This window comes from Monodon monoceros, unplaced genomic scaffold (genome assembly GCF_005190385.1).
Source record: "Monodon monoceros isolate NGI ecotype Baffin Bay Population unplaced genomic scaffold, NGI_Narwhal_1 Super_Scaffold_9, whole genome shotgun sequence".
NCBI classification, from domain to species: Eukaryota; Metazoa; Chordata; class Mammalia; order Artiodactyla; family Monodontidae; genus Monodon; species Monodon monoceros.
Window position 1 is genome coordinate 25598936 of NW_021703786.1, and position 13978 is coordinate 25612913.

Below are 13978 nucleotides of genomic sequence, written 5' to 3' on the forward strand. Positions count from 1 at the left end.
GCCTTTCCTCTTTAGATGCAACAGAGAGCATTCCCCCTCGCTGCTGTCGCCACAGATGATTTCCTAAGAGCCCAGGCAGAACAGCCCTGACTTTAGATCAGAGGGAGGAGACAGGGCTGCCCTCGGCCCAGCACCTCTGTGATTCTGGCCATTCCTTTGACCTGAGCTCTGTGCCTATTAAACTAGTCCATTCCTTCGCAGACAAGCTAAAATGGGGATCACCCAAGAGGTCTGTCCAAAGTCTGTGAAATGTTCTGAATCCTGAATGCAAGAGGCTGTGAGTCTGCGTTGTCTTAAATGTTTTCTTCTAGGCTACGACTCTCAACTGGCATCCCAGACTCAGACTGGAGTCAGGGCAGCACAGGGCTGGGTGGAGAGAGGACAGCTCCTAGTGCTCAGTCTCAGGGAGGAAAACAGCAGATCTCAAGGCAGAGCAGTGTCTACCAGTTGAGACTCCTGTGGAGCTGGGCCTGGGGCGAGGGGCAGTTGGCCTGTGGGGAGGCACCTTATACACCCCTGCCCACAGCTAGACCAGCTGCTCAGCACCTTCTCTGCAGACACCCGAATACTTGTTGAAAGACATTTTATTATCACTGTTCCATTCTGTCTACTCAGGGCACTGGATGAGATGACGGCTCAGAAGCAGAGAAGCTGGAGACAGGCCCCACCCTTCCTGTGAGGGCCAGAGCACCCCTGCTGACAGCCTGCAGGGGAGGACTCTGGGGAGCATTCACACTAGTCACAGGCCACAGGCCCTAAGGTGTCCTGGGTGGGAACGGGAGGGCATGAGCTGTGTGGAGCAGAGACCCCACTCCACCTGGCCCTCTCGGGACCCGACGTGCTGGGCTGGGGGCTTCCTCTCAGAGAAAGTCCTTCCTTTCCACCCTCCCCGCCGAGGCCCAGCCCTGGGGAGAGGAGCCAGACACCAACTCAAGAAGACAGGGACAAGGATGGGGCCTGGGGGGACGAGAAGCCAGCAGGTGAGGACAAAGACGGAAAAGGGCCAGGGTGAAGGGCCACCCTGCCCGTGCAGAGCAGGGACACTACACGCAGAGGAGAGCGAGGCAGAAGGACGACGCTAGTTAGAGACGGAGGCGGTGGTTTTGGAGAACCGTAGTGTTACTCTGGATGGGGAGCTCCCAGCCGGGGTCAGTCAAACGAGATGAGCTGGGCTTCGCTGCCCTGTGGCGGCGGCCCCTGTGGCGGCGGCTGCTGGGCCACTGGGGGCTGCTGCTGGGGAGGGCCGCTAGAGGGCGCCATCTGTGGGGGGGACACATGGCCCATCGGTCTGTCCTCCCTCTCCAGGCCCCAGCCACCCCACCCTATACCGGCTCCTCTCCAGAACACGCCACATCCCAGCCTTGCCCTGGTACTCAGGCCCCTCGAGCCCACCCTCCCTGCACTCTTCCTGTCCCCAGCAGAGCCCAGACCCCAGGTGTTCCCGATTCATGTCTGTGGACCGGAGATGATGTGACCTTGGGCTTTTTAGTAAATGCGTGGTTTGGCACCTGTAGGTGTTGCTAAGTGTCTGTCCTGGTCCTGCCTGCAGAGCAGCCATCCTGCCCCACACTGGCTGCACTTCCCAGGGCAGCCCCGCTGCTGAGGGGGGTCCAGAGCAAAACCTGTCCCCTGTCATGACCCATGGTGTTGGCCCCGGGAGAGGCTCACCTGCGGGTACACGGGCTGCTGCCCCGAGATGTAGGGCTGCTGCGGGGGCGGCAGAGGTGCGTCTTGGCCGGGGAGGGTGGGCATGAGATTCTGTGGAGGATAAAACAACCCCACACTGAGAAAGGAGCTCTGTAACCAGATAAACACCAACCAGCGAGGAGAGAGCAGTGGAGGGGACGTGGGGCAGTGAGCAGAGAGTGGAGCCTGCCCAGCACTGCCCCCATCCGATGCCCCCACAACCTCTCACCTGCATGCCGTAAGGCTGGTAGCCCATGGACACTGACTGGCTCCCCATGTAGCCCATGGTGCTGGACTGCGGAGGCTGGGAGATGGCCGGGAGGCTCTGCGGGGCCTGGGAAGCCACGTTCTGTGGAGGGGAGGAGGCAATGGAAGAAGGCTGAGCCCAGCTGCCCCACTGGCCTTGTGGGGGAGGGGGCGGCCTTCCCACCTACCTGATAGCCCTGCGTGGGAGTGGGCTGGTACGATGAGTAGGCTGGGCTGGTGGTGGGCCCGGCGGGGCCCTGAGGGGCTGCCTGCGTGCCAGCGGCCCCTGCTGGGTACATGTAAGCGCTCACCATGCTGGGATCTGGAGGAAAAGAGGAAAGAGCTCACCACCCCAAAGTGGGGAGGACGGCGGGGGCCCTCTTCTGACTTTCCCTTCTCTTTATGACTTTTGGAACCAAGTTTGTGTTTCACATTCTCACAAAACGAAAGTAAGTGAAATCAACAAAGATAGCAAAGGACCCCCAGAATGTCACACTCTCCGAAGACCAGTGACACCCAAACAGGGGTTGTCTGCAAGACGACGGGCCAGTGCTCTTTGGGAAGTCAGTGTCACAGAATGCCAGGGCAGACCAAGGAACATTCTAGATTAAAGGAGATGAGAGAAGCAGGACAGCTAAACACGTGACAGGTTTCCTGTTGGCACAAACAGGGTACTGGGACTGTGTGGGAGCTGAGTCGGCTATGGACACAGTCACAACACGGCCTCAGAGCCCTTGTTCCGGCATCTGTACCCAGGCCGTGGGGAGCATCCTGGTTTAGCAAATGCAGCGAGCCCTCTAGGAGTGAAGGGCGTCACGCCTGCCGTGCACCCTAAATCGGGTCAGAAGAAAAAGTGTGTGTGGAGAGGGCAAGTGCTGACAAGGAAATGTCTGGGAATCTGAAAAATTCTTTGTACCATTCTGCCAACCGTTTTGTAACTCTGAAATCACACTGAAATAATAAAAGAAGAAAGGGATAGCGGTCCAGGGCTCATCTGGGCTGTTGGCCCTCCGCCCGTCCGCCCCCCCCCCACCCCCGTTACCTGCTGCGGCCCCAGACATGCTGGGGTAGGGGCCGCTGGTGGCTGGGGCCGGCTGGCTCATGTACATGGTGTGCATGGGAGAGCCCTCCACTGAGCCCGCCGGGCTGAAGGTCCCTGCAAAGCTTGCTGGGCCAGAGGGCTGGTACAGCACGCCCCCCGCTGCAGGCATGGCCTGGAGCTGGGGATAGAGAGACGGCTTTCAGGGCAGTTCTCAGTCACCAGGGTGCCTGGAGGGAGTGGGACGTGTGGCAGGCACATGCCTGGGCATAGGGCAGGGAGAAGGCTGGCATCTGGGCCCGCATCTGGATGGTCTGCTTCTGCTGCTCCAGGCGCATCTGCCGCTCCTTCTCCTGCTCCTGCAGGCGCTGGATGGCCAGCTGCCGCTGCACCTCCAGGTACTCCTGTGGGCCATGAGGCAGCCGTCAGTGCTGGCTTTGCCCCCCACACCCCCAGGGCTGGGCCGCCGCTGCCGCACCTGCTTCTTCTGCCTCATGATCTCCAGCTTCTGGGCCAGCTGGATCTGGCGCTGGCGCTCGGCCTCCTCGGCTGCGCGGCGCAGCTTCTCCCGGTGCTCCTCCCGCAGGGCACTGAGTGCCCCCCGGGCATCACGGATCTGCGCCAGCTTGTCCTGCAGCCCCTCGTAGTACACTGTGGGGAGAGGGCAGAGCGGGGGCCTTGGCAATGGCTCCCCAGCTGAGCGCTTGTCAACAGGGCACAGCTGGCATAAAGGCTCCAGGGTGGGTGGGCACGCACGCACACACGCACGCACGCACACACTTCCTCCAGCTGACTGTCCGGCGCTCAGTGGGACGTTTCCTGCCACTGGGACTATCTCTTGTAGAACCCAAGGTCCCTCAGGGCAGCCCTGCCCACACGACCCCAGGCCTGATGACGCCTGGCGGAGGGCACCCACTGCCCCGAGGGGATGTGGCTGGCCCCTGACGGGAGGCCCCGTGGCCCCGGAGGGACGCCCGGGAGGGTGTGTGTGGCACCTACGCCTGCGCTCATCCAGCTGGTTGAGCAGCTCGAGCAGCTGGGGGTGCATGCCGTTGATGGACTGGAAAAGGGACAGCACGGCTGAGTCGTTGGTGATGCTGCGGCCCCGCACGTGGTTGCTCTTCATGCGGTTGACAAAGGTGGTGACGGCATTCTGCAGGGCTTTCAGGAACTGTGCGTGGCTCTCCTCCGACTCCCCATTCTGGTATTGCTGCCGGGGCACAGGGGGTCTGGCTGAGTGCCTCCTTCGCCCCCAGGTCCCCGAGCAGGGGCAGGGACCCACCATCTGGCTGCTGAGCTCCGAACCTGCTGCACATCTGACTTGGTCCTCCCGGTGGGTCTGCAAGGGGCACCCTCAGCACCCGGTTCACACGTGAGGAAACTAAGGCCCAGGGAGGCTTGGGTTTTGCCCAGAGGCGCAGTGTGGCCGAGACAAGGCTGTCCTGGCTCTAGCCTCTTATTCCCCTGGGCACCAAAGTGCAGAGCCCCAGAATATTCCAATCCATTCAGGGTAGGCTGCGAGTAGCCGAGTTCTGGCCCACAGCCAGCCCAGCGAGGTTCAACGGAGAGCCATGAGCTGCAATGGCCTGCCTCCAGGAGGTCACTGCGGGCACAGCTCGGCCCTCCTGACAGATGCCTGGGCAGGGCCTAGCACACTGCGCTCTGGGAGGCCAAGTATGCCCCCAGCCTGAGGAGGGAGCCATGGCTTACCTCACTAAAGGGGCCTCCGGCCGGATTTACAGGCTGAGGGTCTGTCTCCGGGAGGGAAGTCTGGAAGATACCAGAGAGTGACTGGGACTCCGCCCCTGGCCTGTCCTGGCAGCCCCCTCCCAAGGGACCATGGCCAGGGGCCTGAGAGCAGCCCCCTTACCTCCACACTGGCAGGGACTGTGTGTGCCTCCCCAGGCTGGGCGGTGGGCTCTGTCAGAGGCACCGGTGCAGATGGTGTGGGGCTCTTCCGAGCCTCCTCCTGCTTCTTCTCCCAGTAGTTCCGGTTGAGGTACCGGGCGAGCTGCACAGGCAAGAGGGGGTCACTCCCAAGGGCCAGGAGGCAGCAAGGGGAAAGCGCCACACACAGGGTGTCCTCACCTCGGGGTCGATGTCTTCAGCCAGAGGCGCCGACGAGTTCTGGGGAGATGTGGGGGGTGTGAGGCGTCATAGGCCGGAGCAGCAGCAACCCTGGCCATTGCTCAGGAGGCCTGGATGACGCAGCCATGACAGTGGACCCTAGAGGCTGGCCAAAGCCTGTCCGAGCCCCAAGGGGCTCCAAAACCGTAGACAGGGCGCAGCGTGGTGCCCCACCAGCCCTCCCACGAACCACAGGTACAGGTGGGCAGGTGGCAGGGCTGCTCTCAGCCCCACCCACAGAGCCCTGCAGAGTTTGCAAGTGACTTTCTAAACCTTTTCTCCCACCTGCCACCCACCCCCTTTTTACAAAGAGAACAGAGGCCAAAGAGAGGCTGGGTCCATCCCCAAAAAGCAGACCTGTGACGGCCCCACTGAAGGCCAGAAAAACGCAAAGCACCTTTGACCCCAGGGGTTCTCACCTCCTCCTGCTCTTGGGGGTGTGGAAGAGACCAGGGTCTCGACAGTGAGACCGCCAGCCTTTACAGTGCCCTCTATCCCACAGGGGTTCCGACCAGGGAGCTGAGACCTGTGGGCGCCAGGCTGCACCCTGCCCCTGCCCATGAGACACGTGCCTCCAGGTTGGGGCACCACCCCCCCGCCTCCCCACCCCACCATGGGAAGGGGGTCCAAGCCAGTGGGGCTGAGCCAGAGGGCGGGCTCACCACGGGCGAAGAGTACAGGCTGCTGGCGGGGGGCGCTGACGAGGCCACAGGTGTGGGCTCCGCCTTGGGGTACGCGGCATAGGCCGACTTCTGTCTCTGCAGGAGAACCAGGAGAAGGGTGTCGTGAGGGTGCCCCTGGACTCCCCGGGCACCCCCAGACTCAGCGAGGCCACCCCCGGCTCACCATCCTCTCCTTCTCCTCGGCCTCGGACTGCGACAGGGCCAGGGCCAGCTGCAGCTCCTCTTCCTCTTGCAGGGCCGTCTCATCCCTCTTGGGGGGCAGCTGAGGATGGCAGGGCAGGGTGAGCCGGGCCCAGGGCTGAGGCGCCCCCGCAGGCCCGGGCAGTACCTGCGACTGCTGCGACAGGGGGCTGGTCAGGTACTCCGGGGGCAGCTCCGTCGTCGAGGCAGCCTTTCCCTCCGCTTTCCTGGAGGAGACAGGACGCTATACGTCATCGGGCACTGTACCCCTGGCCCCCCACAAGTTCTCAGGACACAGCCTGGGGCTTCCCTCCGACGTCCCCACAGAAGGAAGACGGGGGTTCCACAGACCACGTTCCAGAGAAAAGCTGGACCCTCAAACCAGCTGTCACCTCTGGGCTGTGGAGCCCTGGGTAAGTCACTGGCCTAAGCTACAGCTCCCCCTCCTGCAAATGGGGCTCAATCACCCGCCTGGCTCCGGCTTTCCACAGAAAAGGACATCCCGGTGGAGCAGCCTGCAGACACCACTTCACCAAGGGATCAGATTCCGTCACTGATTCTGGGACAGATGGACAGCACAGGCTCCCAGGCCAGCCGCACGGAACCTGTCTCTAACCACGAGGAAACCTTGGACCCAAACCTAGAGATGTGCCACAACAGCCTAGGCCCCTCAGCGACGTCCTCGTCACAAAAAATGAAGCAGATAAAACATGCTGGGTTAGGAAGCTGATGTGGTGGCTGGGTCCTGACAGGACAAAACCGCCGCAGGATGTTACTGGGACACGACACGGGAACCCTGGACAGGGACTGGGGAGTAGGTGTCAGAACCACGCTGATGCTAAATGCCCCAACTCGACAGCCGGCAGCAGTCACATGGGGAAAGTTCCTCCAGGGAAGCGCACGTAGGAGGTCGAGGCGAGGACAGGGTGCCTGCAGCTCACTCTCAACTGGTTCAGGACACAACGTGTATGTGTCTGGACATGCAGGCAGATGCAGGGAGGGCAGGTGTGATGGAGTCAATGGGGCCGAGGGACCCAGGCTGTGGGAGGGGCAGGGTGTGTGTGTGGTCTCCAGACTGTTCCTGCATCTCTTCTCTAAGTGTCACTCCCAAACTAAGACGTTACAAAAAGAAACCTGAGCAATTAGCTAGCAGGTCTCAGAGCCGGGGCCCTGCCTGGCTCTGTCCAAGTCTGCCGCTCCCCCCGGCCCCGCCGCCCGCCCCCGATTACCAAGGTAGAAGCTGGCTCCGCTCAGTGTCCAAGGGGACTTACTTGTTGAGCTGCTCGTAGCAGGGCTCGCACACACGCACCTCCTTCTCGATGCCAAACTTGGGGATGGTGGAATACTTGGAGGAGCATTTGCCGCAGAAGATCTGGCCACATGCCCGGCAGTGGTGCTGCGACACGGGACAGGTCAGGGCAGCCTGGCCAGCCACCCCTCACGCCCACCCCCCGCCCAGCACCGCCCACTGCAGGACGCGCCAGACCGGGTCTCCCAGGCCAGGGTGGGCAGAAGGCAAGCCCAGGAGGCCACAAAGGCCCTGGGGGAACAGGGTGCACTTGCAAGCTCTCAACTGTAGCCTCCACTTTGAGGAAAAGAAGTCAAATTACGAAGAAAAATTCACAAAAAACATGCATGAGTTGTCCCGATAAACGAGTTTTGCTGGACGGTGAGTCCGGTGAGTCTGCTCAGATGCCCCAGGCCCCAGCCTTTGCCACGGCCAGCCTGGGCTTCGGTGGGAAGAGGGGGGGTCCAAGCTGCACAGGCCAAGTCAGCTGAGGAGACTTGGCCAAGAGGCTATTGGCCGAGGCAACGCAGACCCAAACCCCCAGCCCCGGGCGTGGGGTATACTCCCGTTCCCAGAGGGGTGCAGCCTTGCCCGAACTTCACCTGACAGCACTGACCATCAGACACCAACCCTAGGTGACCACACTCCCTACACTGCCAGGTCCCAGCCAAGACAGAAAGGCCCGTGCGTGGGTGCGGTGGCCTTGTGATGACAGCAGGTGGCCTGGGTTCTGCCCCGGCCAGGCGTGGAGCCAGGTCCCTCCCCAAGGCGGGTGCACTCACCTTGCGGGTCATGACCCCGAACTGCACCCGGCACCGGTGGCACTCCTCAGCATCCACCCAGTCGGGGGCCTGGGGACAGGCAGAGTCGGGTCACATAGTCCCTGCCCTCCCTGCCGATCCCCGCTTCCCACAGGTGTGTGCAAGGGACTAGAGCCAACTCACTGCAGACATGACTCGAGGAAGGATCCCCCTCCAAAACAGTCTTCCTTTCTTTCTAAAGACCTTACAGCAAGACTTCCCACAGCTTTGGGGACATATAAGTATTTGTCTTCACGGCTGTGGGAACCACAGCCCTAAGGCACCTTGAACTGGGTTCCTGTCTCAACCTGCAGACACAGCTGCATATTCTACTGAAAAAAGTCAAGCTTTCTCGTTTTTGAGACAGATCAGCAGCTCACCTGCTGCCAACAAGCCCAGATCCCAGGGCTTCCCTTCTGCCTTCTCAAAGCAGCCTAACTTCTAGACCTCCAGCACCCCGTGAACTCACTCTCTCCGCCGCAAACATGGCATCGCTCTCCTTGAACTCTGGAAAGACGTGTCCTGGAGAAAGGAGGCCGCTGTTACCGCCAAGTGCTGCCCTAGTGGGCGAGGTCCATAGCCTCACCTGCCCGAACCCATCTGCCCTGAGGCCTCCAGAGCTGCATCCTAGCTCTTGGCATCTGCCTCCCCAAACAGACAGAAGAGGCCCAGAGCCCCGGGGCAGCAGGCACGGTGACCTCACACTGGGCAAGGGCACCTTGGGGCACAGCTCAGCCGGCCCGCCCCCGAGCTGGGGTGGCTCCCCACAGGCCGCTCTGTCCTGGGGCCACACACAGAGCCAGGCATTGCTCCCACCTCATCAAGGCCTCATAGACATTCCCCAGTCCATCTGGCTCCTGGTCCCGCACCCCAGCCAAGCATGCTTCCCAGAGCTCTTAAAAGTTGGAGTTCCTAAGCTGTTTTTTGAGACATGGACCCCTTGGGAATCCCATAAAAGCTTTGTTTTTGTTTTTGGCCATGCCGTGTGGCTTATGGGGATCTTAGTTCCCCAACCAGGGGTCCACCCAGGCCCCCAGCAGTGAAAGCCTGGAATCTTAACCACTGAATCGGCAGGGAATTCCCCCCCCGTAAAGCTTTGCGCATTCTCTCTCGTGTATAAGGTCCAGGGATTGGGAGCTTGAGGCCAGCTCACCGACCTCATCACACACTGTCTGCACGGTCCTGCCTACCCCGCGGCCAGCAGGCGCTGCCCCTGCTCCCACTCCATGCCTCATCTTCAGGGCCAGAGGACCTGCCCTCCCCCGCCGCAGCACAGGTGGGAGAGGCCCCAGCCCAGCCCTCTCATTCCATGCCTGGCAAGAGCACCAGCAAATCCTCCAAACAAGGCCTGAATCCACCGCCCTCCTTGCCAAAGCCCACCACCTCTCCGCTGGCACCGCAACAGCCAGGAGGAACACACAGTGGGCCTTAAGAAGCACACCTCAGCTGCCACACCCCCACTTACAACTCTCTAGGAGTTTCCGCTGTGCCCAGAGCACAGTGCTACCCCCACTGCGCACGGGGCGGGCACAGCCACCCTTGGACCCGCCTTGTGCAGGGCAGCCCCTTAACTCCTGGTGGCATGTCCCAGGCCTGACGCTGGACCCTGCTGCTCCCCACTACCCTGACTCACCTTCCACCTTCATGATCTGGTACGTGTCCTGAACGACCTTGTATTTGGGCTCGTTCCGGAATGCATGCGCCCAGGCCTGAATCAGGTACAGGATCTTGTTTCGGACGTTTACTTCCACCTGCCTCTGTGGAGAAGGGAGGAAAGAAGATAAGAACCTTGGGAGAGGCAGGTGCCAAAGAGACATCTCAGCACGAAAAAGCAGCTGGCAAGACCCCAACACTCCGAGCAACTGGGGCTGGCAGAGGTGGGGCGGGTCCCCCAAGTGGGGCACCAGGGCCATGTAGTGACCCACTCCCCAGACCTACTTTAGGAAGCCCTGTCCCCAAGGACAAATCCATTGCACCTGTCTGCCCACTCAGGACCTGGACTTATCTTTAACCGCCTAGGTGAAGCTGCGCATCCCTCAGGTGGAGGCTCTCAAACCCCTACTGCCCCATAACTACCTGTCTCTCCCCACCCCATCACCGTGCCCTACAGGACACTGACCGCCTAGCGAGCTCCTCAGCCTGTAACCCACTCTGTTGCCAGCTAAGGCCAGCCTCTGACAGGCAGAGCCAATCAGGCCTGGGCTGAGGAAGCAGATGCACGGTCGGCTGGCCCCCTCCCTCCAGTCACAGGCAGCGCAGGCAGGCGGGGGAGTGGCTCCAGAAAGTTCCCCACATACAGAGCCACCACCACCAACAAGCTAAAGCACAGACAATCACATTTCTAGAGCTCTCTCAGGATCCTATCCACACACTATGCTCAGGATGGTGGGTCAAGAAAGCTGCTTCAAGACACCAAGCACAGCTCATGTGCCAGGGTTCCCACTCTTCCCTGTAATCGGGGTCCAGTCAGTGGGCCCCTTTCCAGGTAGCCCTGCCCCTGTGAGGACTCAGACCATGTACAGTGTGAACAGGACACGATCATGCCAGAACAAGGAGGGCGGGTTCTAACTCCTCTGCTGTCACCCAGGCCAGAGCAGGGGCTGGCCAAGTCACCAGTCAGGGCTTTGGAGAAGCCCCGCCGTCAGCTCAGCCCCAGACGGGCTCCTGGCTGTGAGGCCCACAGGCGCCCAAAGGGCCCAGGCCACAGTGGCGGCGGAGTTGGTGCTGGGGCTTCACTCCCTGGTTGCCACCCAGGGCACCCGCACCCTCAGCTCCATGGGATGCCCCTCACCCACGGGGGGGTGGGGGGCGCGTAAAACCCACTGCCCTGGCGTCCCTGCTCTGCTGTTGCTGTTCCCCAACTCTCCCTCCACAAGCACTCATGTGCCTCCCTGCTCAGAATTCTACCCAAGCCTTTGGGGACCCCAGGCCTCCACTTACAACCTCTGCCCATGGCACACAGCTCCCTCCCCACCTTCTCCACTGCTCAGTGAGCATCCCCTGCCCTTCAAGACTCAGCTCCTGCCCCCCAGGAAGCCTTCCCAACTTTGTAGGAGGAGTGGGGTCTCCTCCACAGCCCCAGATGCAGCCCCGCTGACTTCTGGGAAGGCCTGACCTCACCAGGCAGGGACCACAAACACTCGCCTTCCAGCCCTCCAGCACCTGGCACTGTTCCCACCAGCAAAGCCCCAAGAAGCCCGTGTGGTGGTGCACCCCAGTCTGGGCCTCCCTGCTCCCCACAGAGTGCCCACCTTTAGCAGCTCCTTCAGCTCCTCCATGGTCTGCTTGTTCGCCACCTCATCATGAACCGTCTGGCCACAGTTCTTCACCACGGACTCCATGACCTGCAGGCCCCAAGGTGGGGTAGACTTAAGTCTCTGGTCAGGGCAGGAACTCCCCGTCCTGGACGGGCCCACCTCCCCACAAGAAGGCGGGCCTCAACAGGGCCCTCAGGCCACCCAGCCGGACAAGAAAGCCCGCGTTACAGCCTCTGAGGCAGGAAGCAGCCAGGGGTACACCTGCTTCTTCTAACTCTGTGTTTTATCACCAGGGACAGACACTGGAGTCAACCTCAGGGCCCACACGTGTCAGCCTCAGGTGGAATAGCTGAGGCATTGCTCCCAGCCCTGCCCCACGGCCCCAGTGCCTCCACTTCTGGCGGTGCGCCCATCCCTGCTATCCCCACCAGTGCCACCTGGAGTACAGGGTCTGATTACCTCTAGGGCATACAAGGCCACGTGGGGATTCTTGTCATTGACTTTCTTCTTGATGGAGCTCACTGCATATTTTGCTCTGACAGAAAAAAGCATTGATAAAAGCAGAAAAAGAAAAAGAGAAAGAAAACAGCCTCTAAGACTGAGAAAAGCCCACCCACCATCTGGTCCCTGAGACACCTCCCAGGCAAATGTCCAGGTAACGGTGCCCTCCCAAGCTGTACAGAGAAAGTCCTTTAATCGTCCCAAGATCTCAAAAACCCCAGTACACAGACCACACAGTCCTCCACCAGGGCCTAACATGGTTGGCTTCCATCCGGGCAGGATCTTGGAAGATGAGCGGACACCAAGCAACCCTAGTCCACGGGGTGGCCACCCCACTGCTTTTGAGGGAGCACTTACTGCGTGTCCCCCTGGCGGATCAGGTCACAGATCTGGAGGATGGACTCCCAGTCGGTCTCCAGAAGAAGTTGGCTGGTCGCTTTGTCTAAGACAGAAACTCACCATTACAGGGGCTCATCCTGCTCTGTGATTCCCCAGGTGGCCCCCCAGCTCAGCAACAGGCAGGAGGGACTGCCCCCTTCCCATTTTAGACATTGGACCAAACAGAAAACTACTGAAAATGCTCCTGACACCTGACAATAACCATGAAAGCACTGTCCTTCCTGAAAGACAAACAGCTTGGAAAATAACAATGGAGAACGCTGTTGTGAGCTTTTTACATGCCAAGTGCTGTTCCAAACATTTTACATGAACTCACTCAACTCTCACACAACCTTAAGAGTTAGGGGATATTTCCACCTTCTCCGAAGACAGAGAAACTGAAACAGAGAGGTGAGGTCACTGCCTGAAGTCACACAGCTTGCTGGGGCAAACCCAGAATTCAACACTATGCTCAGCTGTTTCTCAGCAAAGAGAACTCTGCTGCCTCATCCCTCAGAGTCCCTGGTTTTTCAGAAGCTTAACCTATTTGATTAGCTCTCAGCTGAGGCATGGCTGGAGAGGCATGCAGCAGAGACCCCAGTGCTCTGTTTCAAGTGTTTTGTGGGGCGCAGACAGGATCGACCCGCCAAGGATTCTCCAACTACCACCTCTAGTCTATGTCGCTGTGGCCTCAGACAGACAGATGTGCTGCTCAGGGGTTGCTCTCCAGCCCAGCCAGTACCATCTTCCCTGGAGTTGTACAAATGGTCAACATGGATCTGGGAGTAACTTCTGGACTAACCACTGAAGGCCTGAACAACCCCATACGCCGAGCTCCTCGGGGCCTGTATGTTCAATGAGCAAGAAAGGCGCCTCATCTGAGGTCCCTCTGAAACCATATTCAAGGAACAAGGAGGGCAGGCTCGGGCTGACCATTCCAGTACCCAGAGCACCGATCCCAAACACAGAGCACACACGGTTTCATGGAGTGGTGGGGGCTGGCCCATAAATATCGATTTTCCTTCCTAAAATCTGTGACCTCCAGGAGGCTCAGAAGGATCAGCTATCCACCCCAGAAAACAGAGGAAACGCCTTCCTAGCCCTGGGCGCTTCCGGGAGCCCAGTGGGGACACAGGGCGCAGGTCTGGGTCCCTGGGGAAGCAGCGCTCCAAAGAGCTTGGCAGGACCTACAGAGGACATTGCTGGCTCCACCCTCTGGGGCCCATGTATGGGTCAGAACTCCCAAATCCCATGCAATCTAGGTTTTGGTAGGGAGAATCTACTGAGATTTTACTATTTCACTGAGTCACCCGTTTTCGTGACTCAGGACGTGAGGCCTGTTCGGCCAGACGCTGGTGGTCGTTTCCCCAAGGCTCCTGGCCCGTCTCCTACGCGGACCCTCATTTACTCGGCCGGCGCCGGGGCCGCGCCCCGGACCGCCGGCCCTGCATCGCCTGCGCGCCCGCCCAGGGCCCGGGTGGCGCGGCGGTCGCCCCGGAGCGCTGGGTCCCAGGGGCTCTCGCTCCGGGGGCGGGGGCCGCGTTACCTAGGAGACGCTCGAAGGTGCCGCTGCCGCGCCCCATGGCGACCCAGGAACCCGACCTGACGCCGTAGCTCTCCCCGCTGAGAGCCGGCGCGCCCCCGACTTCCGCTTCCGTCTGCCGCCTCGGGTGCGCGCACGCGCACGTCGCTGGCCTGCTCGCGAGCCGCGGGAAGGCGGGCCTTTCCGCTCGCCCCAGAGGCTGGGCGCAGATTGGACCGTGCCCACTAGACGGTAAGCGCTGGGAACCAAT

At 60.7% G+C, this 13978-nt stretch overlaps 1 protein-coding gene across 1 annotated transcript; it reads right to left on the reverse strand.

Annotated features, from left to right (window-relative positions):
- Window positions 1–566: 566 nt before the first annotated feature.
- Window positions 567–13856, reverse strand: HGS (hepatocyte growth factor-regulated tyrosine kinase substrate). Its single transcript, XM_029212474.1, has 22 exons — window positions 13732–13856; window positions 12165–12249; window positions 11766–11841; window positions 11301–11393; window positions 9683–9806; window positions 8519–8571; window positions 8032–8100; window positions 7233–7357; window positions 6110–6188; window positions 5945–6043; window positions 5761–5856; window positions 5060–5098; window positions 4842–4982; window positions 4682–4741; window positions 3971–4181; window positions 3450–3622; window positions 3235–3375; window positions 2975–3152; window positions 2121–2254; window positions 1916–2035; window positions 1669–1758; window positions 567–1260 (listed from the first exon to the last, which is right to left on the reverse strand). Exons 1-22 carry the CDS (start codon window positions 13766–13768, stop codon window positions 1150–1152), a joined length of 2334 nt encoding a protein of 777 aa, XP_029068307.1. The 5' UTR covers window positions 13769–13856; the 3' UTR covers window positions 567–1149.
- Between the last annotated feature and the right edge of the window lie 122 nt (window positions 13857–13978).